Source organism: Pan paniscus, chromosome 16 (assembly GCF_029289425.2).
Source record: "Pan paniscus chromosome 16, NHGRI_mPanPan1-v2.0_pri, whole genome shotgun sequence".
NCBI lineage: Eukaryota > Metazoa > Chordata > Mammalia > Primates > Hominidae > Pan > Pan paniscus.
In genome coordinates this window covers 34,754,003-34,775,655 of record NC_073265.2, presented here as the reverse complement: position 1 = coordinate 34,775,655, position 21,653 = coordinate 34,754,003, and the positions used below count along the sequence as shown (strand labels likewise).

At 44.3% G+C, this 21,653-nt stretch overlaps 2 protein-coding genes across 6 annotated transcripts in view; one reads left to right on the top strand and one right to left on the bottom strand.

Annotated features, from left to right (window-relative positions):
• The window catches only part of BLOC1S6 (biogenesis of lysosomal organelles complex 1 subunit 6), an 83,973-nt gene extending 70,162 nt beyond the window's left edge, over positions 1-13,811 (bottom strand). Inside the window, exons 1-2 of one of the 3 annotated variants that reach the window (XM_057299861.2) lie at positions 13,400-13,801; positions 562-686 (exon numbers count right to left, since the gene is read on the bottom strand). The gene's annotated coding sequence lies outside the window, so the exon portion shown is untranslated. Of the gene's footprint in view, positions 1-561; positions 687-6,870; positions 6,956-13,399 lie in introns of those variants that run through there. The other 2 variants (XM_057299860.2, XM_003831470.8) reach the window with 2 other exon arrangements.
• A 99-nt stretch (positions 13,812-13,910) lies between these two features.
• SLC30A4 (solute carrier family 30 member 4) overlaps positions 13,911-21,653 on the top strand; it is a 43,126-nt gene continuing 35,383 nt past the window's right edge. For all 3 annotated transcript variants that reach the window (XM_034938710.3, XM_003831466.5, XM_024925624.4), the window contains exons 1-2: positions 13,911-14,105; positions 14,244-14,748. In XM_034938710.3, coding sequence (XP_034794601.1) covers positions 14,358-14,748 — 391 coding nt within the window. In that variant the 5' untranslated portion in view covers positions 13,911-14,105; positions 14,244-14,357. The remainder of the gene's footprint in view (positions 14,106-14,243; positions 14,749-21,653) is intronic.

Genomic DNA, 21,653 nt, shown 5'->3' with positions numbered 1-21,653 from the left:
AACCAACCAACCTTTTTCTCCTTTCAAAACTTTTGTTCTAGGCTGGGTGCGGTGGCTCACGTCTGTAATCCCAGCACTTTGCAAGTCCGAGGCAGGCGGATCACCTGAGGTCAGGAGTTCAAGACCAGCCTGGCCAATATGGTGAAACCCCGTCTCTACAAAAATACAAGAATTAGCCAGGCATGATGGTGAGTGCCTGTAATCCCAGCTACTTGGGAGCCTGGAGTGGAAGAATCACTTGAACCCGGGAGGCGGAAGTTGCAGTGAGCCAAGATCGTGCCATTGCACTCCAGCCTAGGTGACAGAGGGAGACTCTGTCTCAACAAACAAACAAACACACAAAAACCTTTGTTCTAGCTTTAAGGCAACTTGGCTTCTCATATCACTGGTCCTGTGAAGGGGGCCATGCAGGGAAATGGCAAAGGTATATCCCCCAGGATTATGAAGATAACCACAACAGTGATCTGCTGAGTCTCTTAACGGCAGTTGTTTAGCATGCATTAGCTTCCCCAGCCTGACCCACAGGTGTCATTTCCACACCTGCAAAGCTGCAGAACTGACCTGGGACCTTGATGGCTCTAGCAGGGTTCTGACCATGGGGGCCCTGCCTGGATGTGGCTGGCCTCCCTCTTGGACAACTCTGACCTCTTCCATTTTCATGTAACAGGAGTCACATCCGGAGTTCCCTGAGAAGACATAACCCAGACCAGTGTGCTACAGGGCCCAAAAGGAACAAGGTGTCTTTCCCAAATAAGATTCTCTCCCCACCCAGAAAAGACTCCACCAATATCAGGGTCCCAGAACCTAGTCTAATGCCCAGGTAAATTAGTCCCAGTAAACTGAAAGTCCCATGTCCTGGGAACCCCCCTCACTCCCAAGCAAACCAAGTTGGTCACCTGCCAGACAGGTTCCTCATTTACAATAGGCCTCTTATCCTACTGTTCCCCAGGGCTCACCTGGGGCTGCTCCACAGTTTCTGCTGCCCCAAGCCCAGCACTCAGAATATTCAGAGCTGCTCCTTCTTGGGAAGGGTAGAGGACAGCATGGGCTGAGGGGGTCACTGGGGACAAGATTGGGATCAGAGAAGATCAGGAGACTAAGGAGAAGGGGTTCCCAAGGAGCCCCAGCTGTTAGAGAGTTGGATCTAAGACTCTGTCTTTAATGCCTGCTTGTGCTTCTGTTCATACAATGCGGATTAAACAGTTACCGGAATCAGGAAAGTTTTTCAGTATTTACATTGTTTAGGGATAAGGAAGAACTACTAAAGGGAAGGCTGCCTTAAATCCTATTGCAAATGAGCAGAATGTAAATTATTCAAATATAAATAACAAAAAGGAGGGTAAAACTGTTGGTCACTATAAAATAGCTGTAATAACTGCAGTAATTTATATTTAATTACCATGTGGCATAGGGATTATGAGACACTGCATCATGCATATCATACACCAAGCTCTTTGTGATAAGGGCAACAAATTCTGCTCCATTGTGTGTGCTCTTGGGGTCAGCTTAAAATCACTAAAGATAAAATTTGGCTTAGTCTTGGGATTTGCTTCAGGGAACACAGGCAGTTCAACAGCAGGTGAACTTGTTATATTTGATTCTGGGAGGACCAACATAAAGATACCTCAAAAAAAATTAATGTCATCTTTATTTGTAAGGGAATTCTGGAAAAAGTTCAAAGTACTTTGCAGATTTTAATCTAATTAATTCTCACAATGACCCCTCAAAGGAGTTTATACAATGGCCCTCATTGTTTGAAGCCACAAGTTACTAGAGGCCACAAAAGAGTCACTTTGTCTGCAGTTGCTTCTTTGTCCTGGCTTGATTCGTAAATGTTATAATGTTCTTTGAAATAGATATAGTATAAATATGAACTAAGAGTGTATTAATAATCACTGATCTTATAAGACACATTGATATCACCACTTAAAAAAATTGCTTAGAAATGGCCTTACACTCCAGCTTAAAGAAATAGAAATGTTTATGTTAAAGGAGAATTTAAGGTTATGGATAAACTATCTATGATTAAAATATTTGCATATATTTGTCCATGAGTATTTACTGGGTTCCTGCTGCAAGTATGAGATCAGGTGCTATGGCTGCAAAAACAGCTTAGGATAGGAATGAAGTAAGAATGTGTGGTGGAGTTCTAAATAAGTTCAAAATAAGTCAGAATGCATCATTAATAAACCAAGGACTGGGTTTAGCAATCCTAAGAAGAGATGAATGTAAGTGGAAAATTCTTTCTTTTTTGAGACAGAGTCTTGTTCTATCGCCCAGGCTGGAGTGCAGTGGCGTGATCTCAGCTCACTGCAACCTATGCCTTCCAGGTTCAAGTGATTCTCATGCCTCAGCCTTCCGAGTAGCTGGAATTACAGGCGTGCACCACCACACCCGGCTAATTTTTTTGTATTTTTAGTAGAGATGGGGTTTCACCACATTGGCCAGGCTGATCTTGAATTCCTGGCCTCAGGTGATCTGTCTGCCTTGGCCTCCCAAAGTGCTGGGATTACAGGGGTAAGCCACCACCCCCGACTGAGAATTCTTGATGATTAGCATTTGTCCATACCCTTGCTTTGTAGTTTAGTTCAGGTGGCATGGTCTTTAATGTCTCTTTCTGGTAAAGCGGTAAAGGAAGATGCTTTCACATACGAAATCTCATTTGATTCTTACGGTGTCCCAATGAGATAGGTAAGACAAACATTATTTTCCACTTTTTACAGACAAGAAAATAAGCTGAACAATTATTAATATTACACTGCTAAGGGTCACAGTGAACGGATTACAAAATTAGATGCTGAATCAGTTTCTTTGAGTTCTCTTGTGGTGCTCCTGTCTATGATGAAACTCCCAATGTATTTCCAAGTTCAGCCTTCCACCCTCAACTTTAAGCTCCTCTAGCCCAGCCACCGCCTCAGACTCTGGGGCTGGTATCCTAACTCCCAAAACCCCTTCTCATCTTGGACCTCCTATTCCTGCTAATTTCAGCCAGATATGCTTAGAGAAATCCATAGGAACATTTACTTTAAAACTAAGGGTCTCAGTTTGGCCGGGCGCAGTGGATCATGCCTATAGTCCCAGCGCTTTGGGAGGCCAAGACGGGCAGATCACCTGAGGTCAGGCATTCGAGACCAGCCTAGCCAACATGGTGAAACCCCATCTCTACTAAAAATACAGAAATTAGCCGGCATGATGGCACATGCCTGTAGTCTCAGCTACTTGGGAGGCTGAGGCAGGAGAATCGCTTGAACCCGGAAGGTGGAGGTTGCAGTGAGCCGAGATTGCACCAATGCACTCCAGCCCAGGCAACAAGAGCAAAACTCCGTCTCAAAACAAAACAAAACAAAACAAAAAAAAGCTAAGGGAAAGCAAAAAACAAAGCTATGAAAACAATGAACTTGACTAAATTTCGGTTTTGGCTGGCAGGTTGGTTTGCCTTACGGGGTAGATGGGCTCTTGACCCTCTCCTTTATCTCCTCCCTGTCCAAAAGGGGGCCTTTGCCATCCTTGGGCAATTCTCGTATCTATTTTGGGTCCTTCTCCTTCTCTTTCTCCTCCCTGAGAGGAGGTATTAAATTGAAACTCCAGCCACTCTGTCAGAGGCATTTAAACCAGAGCAACTCCATCTTGAATAGGGGCTGGGTAAAATAAGGCTGAGACATACCGGGTTTCATTCCCAGACAGTTAAGGCATTCTGAGTCACAGAATGACATAGGAGGTCGGCACAAGATACAGGTCATAAAAGACCTTGCTGATAAAACAGGTTGCAGTAAAGAAGCCGGCCAAAACCCACCCAAAACCAATATGGGGATGACAGTGACCTCTGGTCGTCCTCACTGCTACTCTCCCACCAGCATCATGACAGTTTACAAATGCCATGGCAACATCAGGAAGTTACCCTATATGGTCTAAAATGGAGAGGCATTGCCCGACACGGCAGCTCATGCCGGTAATCCCAGCTCTTTGGGCGGCTGAGGCAGGTGGATCAAATGAGGCCAGGTGTTTGAGACCAGCCTGGCCAACATGGTGAAACCCCATCTCTACTAAAAATACAAAAATTAGCCATCCTGAATGACAGAATGAGACTCTGTCTAAAAAATAATCAATAATAAAAAGGGGAGGCATGAATAATCCACCCCTTGTTTAGCATATAATCAATAAATAACCATAAAAATGGGCAACCAGCAGCCCTCAGGGCTGCTCTGCCTATGGAGTCGCCATTCTTTATTCCTTTACTTTCTTAATAAACTTGCTTTCACTTTACTGTATGAACTCGTCTCAAATTCTTTCTTGTATGAGATCCAAGAACCCTCTCTTGGGGTCTGGATCAGGACTCCTTCCTGGTAACAACTCATAGAAGGAATAAACTATTACACTCACTGTAGTTGTGTATCACATCACTAACCCTTGTTCCACGCATTCAACAACTTTCATCCCCTCCTGAAGAAGATAAGGGGACACATTCTAAAACATCCTATAGGAATCTCCTACGGCCACATACTCCAATAGAGATGCATTCTTGGGATGGGGAATATGCAGAATTTGAACCTCAACCAAGTAGCATCTTCTCCCATATTTCACTTTTAAAAAACTTTTCCACTTTCTTTTTGTTCATTTTCAATGGGGATTTCACAGGATGATGCTGAAGTCTCAAGGTTCTGGCAAATCATTGATATATGAAACAGGGATCTCTCCTGACATGCTTCAGAGTCTAGATGCTTTTCTATAGAGCATTCCATTTTGGGGCAGAAAGAAACTGAGCCGATAGTGTGGGGTAATGGTTAAGAGATTGAGCTCAGAAACAAAGCTGATCCAAATTGAGTTCTTGCTCTGTTTGCTAACTGCATGATCCTGACCAAGATACTTAACCTCCCTGAGACTCTATGTCTTCACCTACATAAAAAATAACAGCTTGGGGCACATGTCCTCAGGACCTCCTGAGGCTGTGTCAAAAGTAAAAAAAAAAAAAGGAAAATAAAAATAAAAATAATAATAGCTGGCATTGATTGAACGCATACTGTGTGCTAGGAATTATGTGTGCTAAGTTTTACATGCTTTACTGGCATTATCTTATTTAATCCTTAGTACAACCCTTGTGAAGTGGGTACTATTATTATATCCATTTTATATGTAAGAAAATTGAAGCATAAAGAGATTAAATAGTTTGCCAGAGACCATACAACTATAAGTGGTGAGGCCAGGACTCAAACACAATCTGTCTGACTCCAAGACCCATGCTTTCAATCACTACCTTCATCACAGTGATGTGGTAATGATTAAATGAGCTAATGTAAGTCAGGTGCCCTCATAGTGCCTGGCACACAAGCCTTAAGTATCCTAGCTATGATATTATTTTCAGTAGGTTTTTTGTTTGTTTTTTTTAATGAGATGGAGTCTTGCTCTGTCGCCTAGGCTGGAGTGCAATGGCACAATCTCTGCTCACTGCAACCTCCGCCTCCCAGGTTCAAGAGATTCTCCTGCCTCAGCCTCCCAAGCAGCTGGGATTACAGGCACCTGCCACCACAGCCAGCTAATTTTTGTTGTTGTTGTTTGAGACAGAGTCTCACTCTGTTGTCCAGGCCAGAATGTAGTGGCACGATCTTGGCTCACTGCAACCTCTGCCTTCCGGATTCAAGCGATTCTCCTGCCTCAGCCTCCTGAGTAGCTGGGATTACAGGCGCGCACCACCAAGACCTGATAATTTTTGTATTTTTAGTAGAGACGGCGTTTCACCATGTTGGTCAGGCTGTTCTCGAACTCCTGACCTCGTGATCCACCTGCCTCAGCTTTCCAAAGTGTTGGGATTACAGGCGTGAGCCACGAAACCCAGCCCTAATTTTTGTATTTTTAGTACAGACGGGGGTTTCGCTATGTTGGCCAGGCTGGTCTCAAACTCCTGACCTCAGGTGGTCTGCCCACCTCAGCCTCCCAAAGTGCTGGGATTACAGGCATAAGCCACAACACCCAGCCATTTTTTTCAAGAGATATCTGGACCAGAAAACAAATTTTGACATAGGAAATTTTATGCTCATCCCTTTCAACTGCCCCAAGGTATGTGTCTTGCAATTCAGTTGACAGGCTTCTGCTATTGCCTAAATCTGCATATTACCAGTTGCCTGGTTGAGAGACTAGCTAAATGGTTGGCAGCCTTTTCCATCTGCCATGCAAGAAGTTATTCAGGCTGGGCTTGGTGGCTCCTGCCTGTAATCCCAGCACTTGGGAGGCTGAGACAGGAGGATCACTTCAGCCCAGGAGTTCAAGACCAGCCTGGGCAACATAGTGAGACCTGCCCCTCCACCCTGTCTCACTAAAATAAAAAATAAATAAATTCTTCAGACTAGAAAAACGTATGAAATCCTTAAAAAAGAATGGCATACTGAGCAATAGCTAGCAAACAGAATTGCAGGCAGTGTGCACTGTTTCAAAAGTTCATTTGTCTATTATTATAAACTCCGAGTGCGTAGAAATAAGGTTGCAAATTGTAGTTACATTCCAAGCCTATTTGCAGAAGTCTATGTATTTAGCCCATTTTGAAGCTCAATGATAGAAATCATGCCACTAGTCTGAGGGCAGGCTGAGGAATAAGAGCCCATGTGATAAAGGAATAAGAAAAGTGTCTTTCCTGGTACGCAGGAAAACTGATACATAACATATTAGTTATCTATTGCTGTGTAACGAAGTATCCCAAAACTTGCCATGTTAAAACAAACATTTCTTATCTCATGTAGTCTCTGTGGGTCATCTGAGAATGGCTCAGCTGGGTGGTTCTGGCTCTGGATTTCTCCAGGTTTTAGTTAGCACTGCCCAGTCTATAGTTATCTGAAGGCTTAGCTGGGACTAGAGGGTCCACTTCCAAAATGGTTCACTCACATGGCTGTTGGCAAGAGGCCTCAGTTCCTCATCACACACGCCTTTCCACAGGGCCACTTGAGTTCCTCATGACACAGTAGCTGGCTCCTCCTAGTGCAAGTGATCCAAGTGTGAGGATGAGGAGGCAGCTGCAATACCTTTTATGACCTAGTCTTATAAGTCACAGAGTCACTTCTGCCATATTCATTATAGGCCACATGCAACTCATTTAGTGCAGTCCACGCTCAATAGGAAGGAAATTAAGCTCCACCTCTTGATGAGTAGAGTATCACAGAACTTGTGGATATACTTTAAAATCACCATATAGAGTTTTTGTTGTCCTCCCATCACTTTCTCCAGGTACCCAGTGAGAAAAATAATAAAAACAAACTGGGATGCAGAACTGCAGCCCTATTCAACAAAGCTTGCTGTAAGTACCCAAAACAATTCACGCTCTTGCCTTAACTTTTCTTAAAAACATTTATCCAATTTCTTTAAATGGAATCTTGTTTGAAGGATTTATACTAAAGAGAAAATGATCACACTCCTAAAATATTTTCTTTATCCATTTGTATCTCTCATTAGTAGAATTTCAGACAGTATAACAAAGTGAAATTCAAAACAACTACAAAAAAACCTACTCCCAAACCCGGTGGATTAAAATATTTGGAGTTAGGAAAGCAACCCCCAGTAAGATCTCTCCTTTCAGCTGATTATTACCAGAGTGCCCTGGTTAACTAGGAAATAGTTTTCCCTTCCTGGTCTAGGGAACATGGAATCTCTGATCTAGGTTTCCTACCTTGATTCCCGTGGCTGCAGCTCTGTAGAAATATGATGGGCATTTAAATCCGAGGAGTCATATTTAAAGGAGTTGATTTCTTGCATCTGAGGCATACAAGATTCTAAAGTGCCATTTCAATCTTCAGAGGAAAATGATGTTTCATGTGACTTTTTATTGTATTTTTTGTAACTTGAAATTTGGTAATACATGGGGACTGTTATAAAAATACAACATTCATAAACGCTGGATAGGCCGGGCGCGGTGGCTCACGCCTGTAATCCCAGCACTTTGGGAGGCCGAGGTGGGCGGATCACGAGGTCAGGAAATCGAGACCATCCTGGCTAACACCGTGAAACCGCGTCTCTACTAAAAATACAAAAAATTAGCTGGGTGTGGCGGCGTGCGCCTGTAGTCCCAGCTACTGGGGAGGCTGAGGCAGGAGAATGGCGTGAACCCAGGAGGTGGAGCTTGCAGTGAGCCGAGATCGCGCCACTGCACTCCAGCCTGGGCAACAGAGTGAGACTCGGTCTCAAAAAAAAAAACGCTGGATAAATAGGAGTTTGCCCTACAATTCAACTCAAGTAGAAGCTAGGGGCTGGACCTTTAAGATGAGCTCTCCTGACAATGTTGTTGTTTTTAACCTAATTTGACTCAATCCAATTTGAGAATACGATGAAAGTTAAAAGACTTATCCCAGAAAATATACATGTCCTCAAAATTTTGCACATAAGTTTAAGGCCTCCCAAACTCCCTAAAACCCACTCAGAAAATCTAGATTAAGAATCTCTAAAACAGCCAGGTGTGGTAGCTCATGGCTGTAATCCCAGCACTTTGGGAGGCTGAAGTAGGTGGATCACTTGAGGCCAGGAGTTTGTGATCCGCCTGGCCAACATAGTGAAACCTCGTCTCTACTAAAAATAGAACAATTAGGCTGGGCGAGGTGGCTCACGCCTGTAATCCCAACACGTTGGGAGGCCGAGGCAGGTGGATCACCTGAGGTCAGGAGTTCGAGACCAGCCTGGCCAATATGATGAAACACAGTCTCTACTAACAATACAAAAAATTAACTGGGGGTGGTGGCAGGTGCCTGTAATCTCAGGTACCCAGGAGGCTGAGGCAGGAGAATTGCTTGAACCCTGGAGGCGGAGATTGCAGTGAGCAGAGATCGTACCACTGCACTCCAGACTGGGCAACAAGAGCAAAACTCCGTCTCAAAAAAAATAATAATAATAAATAATAACAATAAAAATAGAAAAATTAGCCAGGCATGGTGGTGCTTGCGTGTAATCACAGTTACTCAGGTGGCTGAGGCATGAGAATTGTTTGAACCAGGTAGGCAGAGGTTGCAGTGAGCCAAGATCACACTACTGCACTCCAGCCTGAGTGACAGAGCAAGACCCTGTCTCAAAGAAAAAAAAAAAAACTGTAAGATTTTGCTAGGGGTGCATATTGCCATTCCATTGTGATATTATAATTTAGGTTTAAATCAGAAGCTACTACAGAATTTAAATATTGGCTGGGCGTGGTGGCTCACACCTATATTCCCAGCACTTATGGGAGGTTGAGGCAGGAGGATCACTTAAGCCCAGGAGTTCAAGGCCTGCCTGGGCAACATGGCAAAAACCCATCTCTACAAGGAAAAAAATACAAAAATTAGCCGGGCATGATGACAAGCACCTATGGTCCCAGCTAGTCAAAAGGCTGAGGCAGGAGGATAGATTAAGCCCAGGAGGTCAAGGCTGCAGTGAGCCGAGATCGCACCGCTGCGCTCCAGCCTTGGCAACAGAACGAGACCCTGTCTCAAAAAAACAAAAAACAAAAAAGCCACAATTATTTCTTCTTCCTCTTTTTTTGGTTTTGTTTTGTTTTGGTTTTTAAAGATGGGGTCTCCTTCTATTACCCAGGCTGGAGTACACTGGCACAATCATAGCTCACTGCAACCGCCAATTCCTTGGAGGCTTTAAAAAATTTTTTTGGAGAGACAGGGTCTCAATATGTTGCCCATGCTGGTCTTAAACTTCTGACCTCAAGAGATCCTCTCCCCTTGGCTTCCCAAAGTGTTGAGATTACAGGTATGAGCTACTGCATCTGGCTGTTTTTTGTTTTTTTGTTAAACAGACCCAATAGCCAAAAGGACACCTCTATAGGCACACCTTGTTTTACTGTGCTTCACTTTCTCGCACTTCTTAGATATTGCCAGTTTTGCAAATTGAAGGTTTATGGCAACCCTGTGTCAATCAAATCTGTCGCCGTCATTTTTCCAATAGCCTGGGCTCACTTCATGTCTCTGTGTCACATTTTGGTAATTCTCTTAATATTTCAAACCTTGTCATTATTATTATATCTGATATGCTGATCTGTGATCAGTGATCTTTGATATTACTATCGTAATTATTTGGGGACATCACGAACCTTGTCCATATAAGATGACAAACTTAACTGATAAATGTTGTATATGTTTTGACTGCTCCATTGACCAGCCATCCCCCTTCACTCTCCCTCTCCTTGGCCCTCCCTATTACAAGACACAATATTAAAATTGGGCCAGTTAATAACCCTACAATGACCTCTAAGTGTTTAAGTGAAAGGAAGAGTTGTATATCTCTCACTTTAAATCAAAAGCTAGAAATTATTAACCGTAGTGAGAAAGGCATATGGAGAGCTGAGATAAGGATGGGCATGGTGGCTCACGCCTATAATCCTAACACTCTGGGAGGCTGAGGTGGGAGAATTGCCTGAGCCTGAGCAGTAGAGGCTTCAGTGAGCCATGATTGTGCCTGTGCACTCCAAAAAAAGGAAAGAAGGAAGGAAGGATGAAAAGAAGGAAGGAAGAAAGGAAGGAAGGAAAGAAGGAGGGAGGGAGGGAGGGAGGAAGGCAGGCAAGGAAGGAAGAAAGGAAGGGGAAAGGAGGGGGGAAGGGGAAGGAAGGAAGGGGAAAGGAGGGGGGAAGGGAAGGGAGGGAAGGGAAGGAAGGAAAGAAAAAAGAAAGAAAGCTGAGATAGGCTGAAAGCTATGCCTCTTCTTTTTTTTTTTTTTTTTTTTTTTTTGAGACGGAGTCTTGCTCTGTCGTCCAGGCTGGAGTGTAATGGTGCGAGGCTCACTGCAACCTCCGCTTCCCAGGTTCAAGCGATTCTCCTGCCTCAGTCTCCCAAGCAGCTGGGAGCTACTCGGCACATGCCACCACACCCAGCTAATTTTTGTATTTTTAGTAGAGACAGGGTTGTCTCTACTATGGTAGAGGTCCACCATGTTGACCAGGCTGGCGAACTCCTGACCTCAGGTGATCCGCCTGCCTCAGCCTTCCAAAGTGTTGGGATTACAGGCGTGAGCCACCATGCCCTGCACTATGCCTTTTCTTACCCAGGTTGTGAATGCAAATGAAAAGTTCTTTTTTATTGTTTGGGTTTGTTTGTTTGTATTAAACTTTTATCACTTGACTCTGGGAAATGGAAAAGTTCTTGAAGGAAATTAGAAATACCCAGACCAGCCTGGGCAACATAGTGAGACCCTGTCTCTACTTAAAAATAAATAAATAAAATAATTTTTTTAACAAAAAGAGAAAAGTTGGAAGCTAGCAGAGGTTGGTTCATGAGATTTAAGGAAAAAAGCAATCTCCATAACATAAAAGTGCAAGAAGCAGCAGCAGATGCTGATGGAGAAACAGCAACAAGTTGTCCACAAGGTGTAGTAGCTAAGATCATTAAAGGTGACTACAATAAACAACAGATTTTCAATACAGGGGAAACAGCCTTCTATTGGAAGATTCCACCTAGGGCTTTCATAGTTAGACAGAAGTTGATGCCTGGCCTCAAAGCTTCAAAGGACAATCTTACTCTCTTGTTAGAGGCTAATGCAGCCCGTTGCTTTAAGTTAAGGCCAATGCTCATTTACCATTCCGAAAATTCTAGGGCTCGTAGGAATTATTCTAAATCTACTCTACCTGTGCTCTATAAATGGAACAAAACCTGAGTGACTGGCCGGGCGCGGTGGCTCACGCCTGTAATCCCAGCATTTTGTAAGGTCAACGCAGGTGGATCACCTGAGGTCGGGAGTTCGAGACTAGTCTGGCCAACATGGTGAAACCCCATCTCTACTAAAGATACGAAATTAGCCAGGCGTGGTGGCACATGCCTGTAATCCCAGCTACTTGGGAGGCTGAGGGAGGAGAATAGTTTGAAATCGGGAGGCAGAGGTTACGGTGAGCCGATATCGCGCCACTGCACTCCAGCCTGGACAAGAAGAGTGAAACACCATCTAAAAAAGAAAAAATTAATGAATAAAAAAGAAGAAATACCTTTCATAAGGCTATAGCTGCCATTGATTCCTCTGATGGACCTAGGTAAAGTAAACTGAAAAACTTCTGGAAAGGATTCAGCATTCCAGATGCCATTAAGAACATTCGTGATTCATGGGAGGTCAAAATATCAACATTAACAGGATTTTGGAAGAAGTGGATTCTAACCCTAATGGATGATTTTGAGGGATTCAAGACTTCAATGGAGGAAGTAACTGTAGATGTGGTGGAAATAGCAACAGAACTAGAAGTGGAACCTGAAGATGTGACTGAATTGCTGCAATCTCATAAAATTTGAACAGATGAGGAGTTGCTTCTTATAGATAAGCAGAGAGAGTGGTTTCTTGAGATAGAATCTACTCCTTGTGAAGATGCTGTGAACACTGTTGAAATGGCAACAAAGGATTTGAATATTCCATAAACTTAGTTGATAAAGCAGAGGCAGGGTTTGAGAAAACTGGATTGACTCCAATTTTGAAAGGTCCACTGTGGGTAAAATATTATCAACCAGCATCACACGCCATCAAGAACTCTTTCATGAAAACAAGAGTCAATCAGTATAGCAAATGTCATTGTTGTTTTATTTTAAGGAATTGCCACAGCCACCCCAACCTTCAGCAGCCACCATCCAGATCAGTCAGCAGCCATCAACACGGAGCAAAGACCCTCCAACTAGCAAAGAATATGACTTGCTAAAGGCCTAGATGATTGATAGCTTTTTTTTTTTTTTTTTGAGACCGAGTTTTGCTCTTCTTGCCCAGGCTGGAGTGTAATGGCGTGATCTCGGCTCACCACAACCTTCGCCACCCGGGTTCAAGCGATTCTCCTGCCTCAGCCTCCCTAGTAGCTGGGATTACAGGCATGCGCCACCATGCCCGGCTAATTTTGTATTTTTAGTAGAGACAGGGTTTCTCCATTTTGGTCAGGCTGGTCTTGAACTCCCAACCTCAGGTGATCCGCCCGCCTCGGCCTCCCAAAGGGTCGGGATTACAGGCGTGAGCCACCACGCCCAGCTGATTGTTAGCATTTTTTTAGCAGTCATGTATTTTATTTACTTGTTTATTTTTAGAGACAAGGTCTCACTCTGTCGCCAGGCAGGGGTGCGGAGGCACAATCATAGCTCACTGTAATCTCGAACTTCTGGGCTCAAGTGACCCTCCTTCCTCAGAGCAATTAACAAATGTATATATACTTTTTCCTTCCTCTCTCCCAATATTTTAAATTAAGGTATGCACATTGTTTTAGACATAACGCTATTACACGCTTAATAGACTACATTATAAACATGATTGTATTTGCACTGGGACATGAAACATTTGTGAGACCTCACTTTGTCATATTGCGGTGGTCTGGAACCAAATTCGCAGTATCTCCAAGGTATGCCTGTACTAGATTTTCTATGCTTGAGTTTAGTCCATATCATAAATACCTTGGAGGCAAAAGGAACACGGCAGAGAGCACAAAGAGGACAATACCTATTTGCTGAAAAACAGTAGGACACAGAACTGCTGACGACGACAGCCTTGCCCTCTCCAGTTGACTGCAGCAAATGTTGCCAGTTTGCCAGAGACAAGCAATTCGAGGAGAGAAAAGCTGCTTGCCTTTTCAGTTAGCAAGAAAAGTGCTGGGTTTGTCTTCTGCCGAGCACCCGCAACCCAGATCCCGACCCGAGATTCCTGAGACACACTTTCGGTGGAGGGAACTCCTAGCAGCAACGCCCAGCCCCCGGCGTGACCCTCCGACCGCACTTGCCTCCCAGCCTGGGAAGGTGGAAGAGGCCGCCCAGAGTCCCCTCAGTTGGCCAGTGAGTGACCCCTGGGCGGAGGCGGCGCAGGGGCCCCCAAGCCAGCCTCGGGCCGAGAGGCGGGGCGCGCCGCGCGCCCCCGCCCATCGCGGGAGCCCCAGCCCTGCGCTCCAGGCCTGCGTGTCCTCGCGCCGACCCCTCCCTCGCGCGCCTCGCCCGGCGCACGCGCGTGGCCTAGCGCAGGGCGGGGAGAGGCGGCGGCTGCGGGCGTCCGGCCCCGAACCTGTCAGACCTGGGGAGCCGGCCTCCAGCGGCGGGCGCGGCGGACGCGAGCACGACCCCGCTCTCCTGCGGCCGCGGGTGGAGCAGCGCGAGCCGGCCTCGCTGAGCCGGCCGGGGGCGGGGAGATGAGCTGCGGCCCCGCGGCAGCGCCCCAGGTATTAAATAGATGTGCCGCCCCCTCGCGGAGCCCCGGCGGAGCCTCGGGGTTGGCCCTGCGACCCGCCGCTAGCGGCTTCGGAACTTGAGGACAGGGTTGGGCGCCTTTAATTTATAACGTGTTTCGTTTTCCACAGGATGGGGAGGGACGCGCGGCACTGCCCTCGAGAACTGGCGCTCCGGTGAAGTAGGCGCCGCCGGCCGTCCGCCTCCCCCAAGCCGTTCCGCACCGCGGCCGCTCAGCCTCTGCCATGGCCGGCTCTGGCGCGTGGAAGCGCCTCAAATCTATGCTAAGGAAGGATGATGCGCCGCTGTTTTTAAATGACACCAGCGCCTTTGACTTCTCGGATGAGGCGGGGGACGAGGGGCTTTCTCGGTTCAACAAACTTCGAGTTGTGGTGGCCGATGACGGTTCCGAAGCCCCGGAAAGGCCTGTTAACGGGGCGCACCCGACCCTCCAGGCCGACGATGATTCCTTACTGGACCAAGACTTACCTTTGACCAACAGTCAGCTGAGTTTGAAGGTGGACTCCTGTGACAACTGCAGCAAACAGAGAGAGATACTGAAGCAGAGAAAGGTGAAAACCAGGTTGACCATTGCTGCCGTTCTGTACTTGCTTTTCATGATTGGAGAACTTGTAGGTGAGTTGTGTTGCCAACTCACTTTCCGTTTACCTTTCCTCGAGAGTCTTTGTCAAGCTGTAGTTACACAGGCTTTGAGGTTTAACCCATCTTTTCAGGAAGTTTGTATTTATCAAGACACTGATCTCATGTGAAAAGGCCACACGGTTCCAAAGTGCAGCTCAATCTAAGTACAATATAAACTCCCCGAGATAACTTTGACTTTCTCTTCTAGTTGTTCAACCACTGTCATCTACCGTAAAGTTAAGGACGTTATCTTCATTGTGTGTCATGTAACTTCCTCTTTTTACAAAGGTCTGGTAAAATACCAGGTTAATTTTCGCAACGTTTAAAATAGTAAATGATCGTAAATAACTTTAAGATCATAGAATTTTACAGTATGAAGGGACCTTACTGAACACCTGCTCCACCTCCTTTTTTTTTACATGTAAGGATTTCCAGGGCACAAACCAGTGGAATAAGTCGTGAGGGCCACTTAGGGAGTTAATGGAAGAGCCACATCTACAGTCCCAGCATTTTTTTCCTCTACATTTGACCTAAGTGGTTTCTTTTATACGATTTCCTTTTCTATTTATAGCCAAGAGATTTGCAAAATTAATTACCAACTAACATGAAATTTTTGCCTTGTAAGAAGGGCCTGAAATGAACCAGAGGACTCCGCCAAAGTTCTATGAGCCTGGTTTTCTTGTTCATTTTTTAATTATACGAACAATCCGTTCTCAATATAAGATACATTCTTAGTTTAGAGGTTATTTTCAATCACGTCAGTATAACTACTAACTTCTCAGTGACAGTTTACAAAATGACATAAAAGCAGGGAGATGATTCTTACATGTCATCTCTTAAATGATGAACCATGACAAAAACAGGTGGCAGTCCAGATTTAAGATGCTTGACTGGAGGGTTCTATGTGGGAAAAATTATATACATTTCCTACCTTCTTTCATAACACTCCTCCCCAGGGCTCGCTTCAGCCATGCTGGTCTTCTTTTTCCTCTTACAACTCACAAAGCTCTTTTTGCCTCTAAGGCGTTCAAAGTGGCTGGTCCTTCTATCTCAGTGGCTTTCAAACATTTTTTGACCTCACTATAGTAAGAAATACACTTCACATTGTGACTCATTTAGGCATGCATGCATACATATGTATGAGAATATACACAGGTCACATGTGTATAAATATATGTATAACTGAAACAAAAGTTTTCCTTCATGTGATGTATCCTAATAGTTTCTTCAATTGTGGTCCCAGCTCACTAAATGGATTTCGTGTGTCCACTGCAGTAGGTCAGGGCCTTAGCTTGAAAAACACTGCTTTACATAGACTGCCTTTCCCAAATCTTTTCTTGGCCAGTTTCTTGTCATTCGTGTCTTATTTAAAAAGACACCCCGGCCGGGTGCAGTGGCTCACGCCTTTAATCCCAGCACTTTGGGAGGCCGAGGTGGGTGGATCACCTGAGGTCAGGAGTTTGAGACCACCCTGGCCAACATGGTGAAACCTTGTCTCTACTAAAAACCAAATACAAAAATTAGCCGGACATTGTGGTGGGCGCCTGTAATCCCAGCTACTTGGGAGGCTAAAGCAGGAGAATCGCTTGAACCCGGGAGGCGGAAGTTGTGGTGAGCCGAGATTGCGCCACTGCACTCCAGCCTAGGCAACAGAGTGAGAATCCGTCTCAAAAAAAAATTAAGTAAATAAAATAATAAATAAATAAATAAATAATAAAAATTAAAAAAAACCACACCTTTGAGAGACCTTTTCTGACTGACTAAAGTAAATCTCTTTTGTTCCCTGTTCCCTCTCCAACTTTCAAAGTCCTCAGCATCTGAGATATCTTATTTATTTACTCATTTAATATTACCTGTTTCCACTGAAATACAGGCTGAATTCCTAGCACCTAGAACAGTGACTGGCACAAAGTAGATACTCAATAAACTTGTTGAATTAATTCATTTTTATTCTGTTAGATAATTATAAATGCTTGAGCTGTAAAGAAATTAAAAGACAGGAGACAACCTGTGCCCCAGATAAAGCACCATGGTCTCAGCAGACTGAGATTCGGTGACTTGCCCAAACTAACACAACTAGAATATTGAGTCATTCAGGTTTAATGATTTTTGAAGTTAACGTTGAATATTTGAAGTTAAAATAACAATCACAGCATCCCCCCTTAAAATGATTAATAATTCAGAGTTTATTTCACCTAAGTACAAATCATTAAGATATAATTGTCTTGACTTCTCACTTCTGAAATCTGTTATTTGGTAAATGTTGTTTTATGAAAGCCACAATAAGTATTTCCTTTCAAATACTGACTTTATTGTCAAATGTGGAAATATTTTGTTAAACAATACAGAGATGATAGTAGTACTTAGGGTAAGCATTAACAATATTATTCAAAATGTTATATAGAGTTCAACTGTATACAATAGAGCATTTATTAAAGTGTGTCCAAAGTGCTTATAAATAAAGCATCTTCGAGGCAGGCGGCTCACTTGAGGTTAGGAGGAAAGCAGACTGGCCAACATGGTGAAACCCCATCTCTACTGAAAATACAAAAAAATTAGCCAGGCGTCATGGCGCACCTGTAGTCCCAGCTACTGGGGAGGCTGAGACACGAGAATCGCTTGAACCTGGGAGGTGGAGGTTGCAGTGAGCCAAGATTGCACCACTGCACTCCAGCCTGGGTGACAGAGTGGGACTCTGTCTCAAAAAAAGAAAGAAAGAAAGAAAGAAAGAAAGAAGGAAAGAAGGAAAGAAAGAAAGAAAAGAAAGAAAGAAAGGAAAGAAAGAAAGAAAGAAAGAAAGAAAGAGAAATAAAGCATCTTATGTAGGAAGTATGGAGAAATAAAAAATGAAGCAATTTGGCCAGGCACGGTGGCTCACACCTGTAATCCTAGTACTTCTGGGAGGCCAAGGCGGGTGGATCACTTGAGGTCAGGAGTTTGAGAGCAGCCTGGCCAACATGGTGAAACCCCATCTCTACTAAAAATACAAAAATTAGCCAGAAATCGCTTTAACCCAGGAGGCAGAGGTTGCAGTGAGCTGAGATCATGCCACTGCACTCCAGCCAGGGCAACAGAGTGAGACTACATTAAATAAAATATATTTTTTAAAAATGAAGCAATTTGGCCAGGTGTAGGAAGTATCTTATGTAGGAAGTATGGAGTAATAAAAAATGAAGCAATTTGGCTGGGTGCAGTGGCTCATGCCTATAATCCCAGCACGTTGGGAGCCTGAGGATCGCTTGAGCTCAGGAGTTCAAGACCAGCCTGGCAACATGTTGAAACCCCCTCTCTACCAAAAAAAACCAAAAACTTAGCCTGACTTGATAGTGCGTGTCTGTGGTCCTAGCTCCTCTGGAGGCTGAAGTGGCAGGATCGGTTGAGCCCAGGGGGTGGAGGTTGCAGTGAGCTGAGATCCGGCTGCTGTACTCCACCCCAGGTGACAGAGTGAGACTCTGTCTCAAAAAGAAGGGGAAAAAAATGAAGTAATTAAATGAGCTGAGATAGACTTGGTTGGCTTTACCACTTACCTTGCTCTGAGACCTTCGTAAAGGTCCATTCTTTTCTCTTCTCTTTGGAAGTGTATTTTGAGTACTTACACTATGTGCCAGGCACTGTGCTACATGTTCTGAATGTACAATGGAGAACAAAACTATTATGATCCCTACTATCTGGAGAATTTAATGGAAGAGACAATCATTAAACACGTAAGTAAATTTAAAATTTAGATGGTCCTAAGTACTAGGAAGAAAAAGAACAAGGTACTATAAGACATAGTAACCAGTAGGACATAGTTTATGCATGGACCAGGTACATTTAAGCCAAAAAAAAAGAATAGTAGGAGTTACCCAAACAGAGTGAGGGAGTTTTCCAAGAGAAGAGAACAGCATGTACCAAGGTCCTAAAGCCTTCAATTCTTCGAAAGGAATTAGAAAGAAGGCCAGTTTGGCTTCAATGTGTAACCATGAGGGAAAGAGGCAGGAGGAAGAGATCAGGCAGGCCCTGGTAGGCCATGTTAGATGAGTGTAGTTTTTATTTTAAGTGCAATGGAAAGCCAGATAAGGGTTTTTTTTGTTTTTGTTTTTGTTTTTGTTTTTATTTTGAGATGGAGTCTCGCTCTTTCGCCCAGGCTGGAGTGCAGTGGTGCGATCTCGGCTCACTGCAAGCTCTGCCTCCCGGGTTCGTGCCATTCTCCTGCCTCAGCCTCCTGAGTAGCTGGGACTACAGGCGCCCCCCACCGCGCCTGGCTAATATTTTGTATTTTTAGTAGAGACGGGGTTTCACCGTGTTAGCCAGGATGGTCTCAATCTCCTGACCTCGTGATCTGTCCGCCTCGGCCTCCCAAAGTGCTGGGATTACAGGCGTGAGCCACCGCGCCTGGCCAACCAGATAAGGTTTTAAGCAGGAGAGTAACAAGATGGGATTTACCTTTTTGAAAGATTACTCTGCTGTTATGTGAAGAATGGATCGGGAGTTCGAGACCAGCCTGACCAATATGGCGAAACCCCGTCTCTACTGAAAATACAAAATTAGCCAGGCATGGTGGCACGTGCCTGTAATCTCAGCTACTCGGGAGGCCGAGGCAAAAGAATCACTTGAACCTGGGAGGCGGAGGTTGTGGTGAGCCGAGATCACGCTGTTGCACTCCAGCCTGGGCAACAAGAGCAAAACTCCATCTCAAAAAAAAAAAAAAAAGAATGGATTGGAGGGTATATTCTTGGAAGCAAGAATATGAGTCTGTGGTTAGAAGAGAGGTCAAGGTAGAGAGAGATGAGTATATAATGCCGTAGGAATAGGTAAAATTACCTAGAGAGCCCAAGTCTCTAGGAACTCCAACTTTAGAAGTCAGGCAGAGGGAAAAAGGTGTTCCAAATTTTTTTTTTTAAAAAAAGAGAGTATTTCAAAGTGGAAATAAATAGGTTGAAACTGTTGAGAGGTCTAATTAGATGAGAACTAAAACATCCTTTGGATTTGGTAACAGAGTTACAACTGCATTTTTATTGAAAATGAAAATGCTTAATTGAGAGTGTATATAAACTTCTAGGTAAAGATGGCAAATTGAACTCATGCATCTAATTTTGCTTGTTCCTGATGCCTCTCTTATACAATAAACGGATTTTTTTTAATGGAGTCTCGCTCTGTCACCCAGGCTGGAGTGCACCATCTCAGCTCACTGCAGCCTCCGCCTCCTGGGTTCAAGTGATTCTCCTGCCTCAGCCTCCTGAGTAGCAGCCTCCACCTCCCGGATTCAAGTGATTCTCCTGCCTCAGCCTCCCAAGTAGCTGGGACTACAGGTGCACACCATCACGCCCAGCTACTTTTTAGTATTTTTAGTAGAGACGGAGTTTCAACATGTTGGCCAGGCTGGTCTTGAACTCCTGACCTCAAGTGATCTGCCCACCTCGGCCTCCCAAAGTGCTGGGATTACAGGCGTGAGCCACCATACCTGGCCTCTTATACAATAAAGAGATTTTTTTAAAAAAGATATAAATTCACACATATGAGGAAAACTGGAGAGGAAAAGATAGCAACAAAAATTTTGGAAACTGGAAAGGAAACAGATAAAGAAGTAACTGACTTAGTAGACCCAAGAAAGCAAACACCTAAGCCAGCAGTGGGGAAGGCTGAGAACCATCACAGTTTATACTACAGCAGTGATTCTGAAGCTTTAGTGTGCATCAGAATCATATAGAGAACTTGTTAAAACACAAAATCCCAGGGGATGCTAACACTACTGATCCAGGGACCATATTTTAGAACTACTGCACTAGAAAATCCTAAGTAAGCTCCAGATTGGTTGTACCAGGTACCTCTGGAAGTGTGGGTGAAGAAGGCAGCTAAAATAAGGAAAGCTAGTTAAACCTATTTAAAAGCCAGTCAGATATAATAGTAAAATTGTATAATTAGTATACTCAGAGATAAAAAATCACGTATCCATGAAGCAAGAACAGACTACTTTAAAATAGAAATTCAGGGTGGGCGCAGTAGCTCATGCCTGTAGTCCTAGCACTTTGGGAGGCTGAGGCAGGAGGAACAAACACTTCAGCTCAGAAGTTCAAGACCAGCCTGGTCAAGGTGGCAAGACCCTGTCTCTACAAAAAAAAGAAACAAAGAAAGAAAAATAGTAGGGCATGGTGGTGCTTACCTGTGGTCCCAGCTACTTAGGAGGCTAAGGTGGGAGGATCACTTGAGGACAAGAAGTTGAGGCTGCAATGAGCCAAGTGTTTGTGCAATTGCTCTCCAGCCTGGGTGACAGAGTGAGACTCTATCTCAAAGAAAAAAAAAAAAAGAAAAGAAATTCAGGGTAACGAAAAAAGCTTCTGCACAATAAAAACATAGTTGAAATTTCTATTATTTATTTATTATTTATTTATTTATTTATTTATTTTTGAGATGGAGTCTTGCACTGTCGCCCAGGCTGGAGTGCAGTGGCGCCATCTCGGCTCACTGCAAGCTCCACCTCCCAGGTTCATGCCATTTTCCTGCCTCAGTCTCCCAAGTAGCTGGGACTACAGGCACCCACCACCACGCCTGCTATTTTTTTGTATTTTTAGTAGAGACGGGCTTTCACCGTGTTAACCAGGATGGTCTCCATCTCCTGACCTCGTGATCCACCCACCTCGGCCTCCCAAAGTGCTGGGATTACAGGTGTGAGCCACCACGCCCGGCCGAAATTTCTTTTAAACTCCATAGAAAAGTTAGAAGATAAATTAAGGGCTGGGTGCAGTGGCTCATGCCTGAAATCACAGCACTTTGGGAGGCTGAGGTGGGAAGATCACATGAGCCCAGGAATTCAAGATCAGCCTGGGCAGTATAGTGAGAGCTTATCTTCACTAAAAATTGAAGAAAAAAAAAAAAGCCAAGCATGGTGTCATGCTCCTGTAGTCCCAGAAACTTAGGAG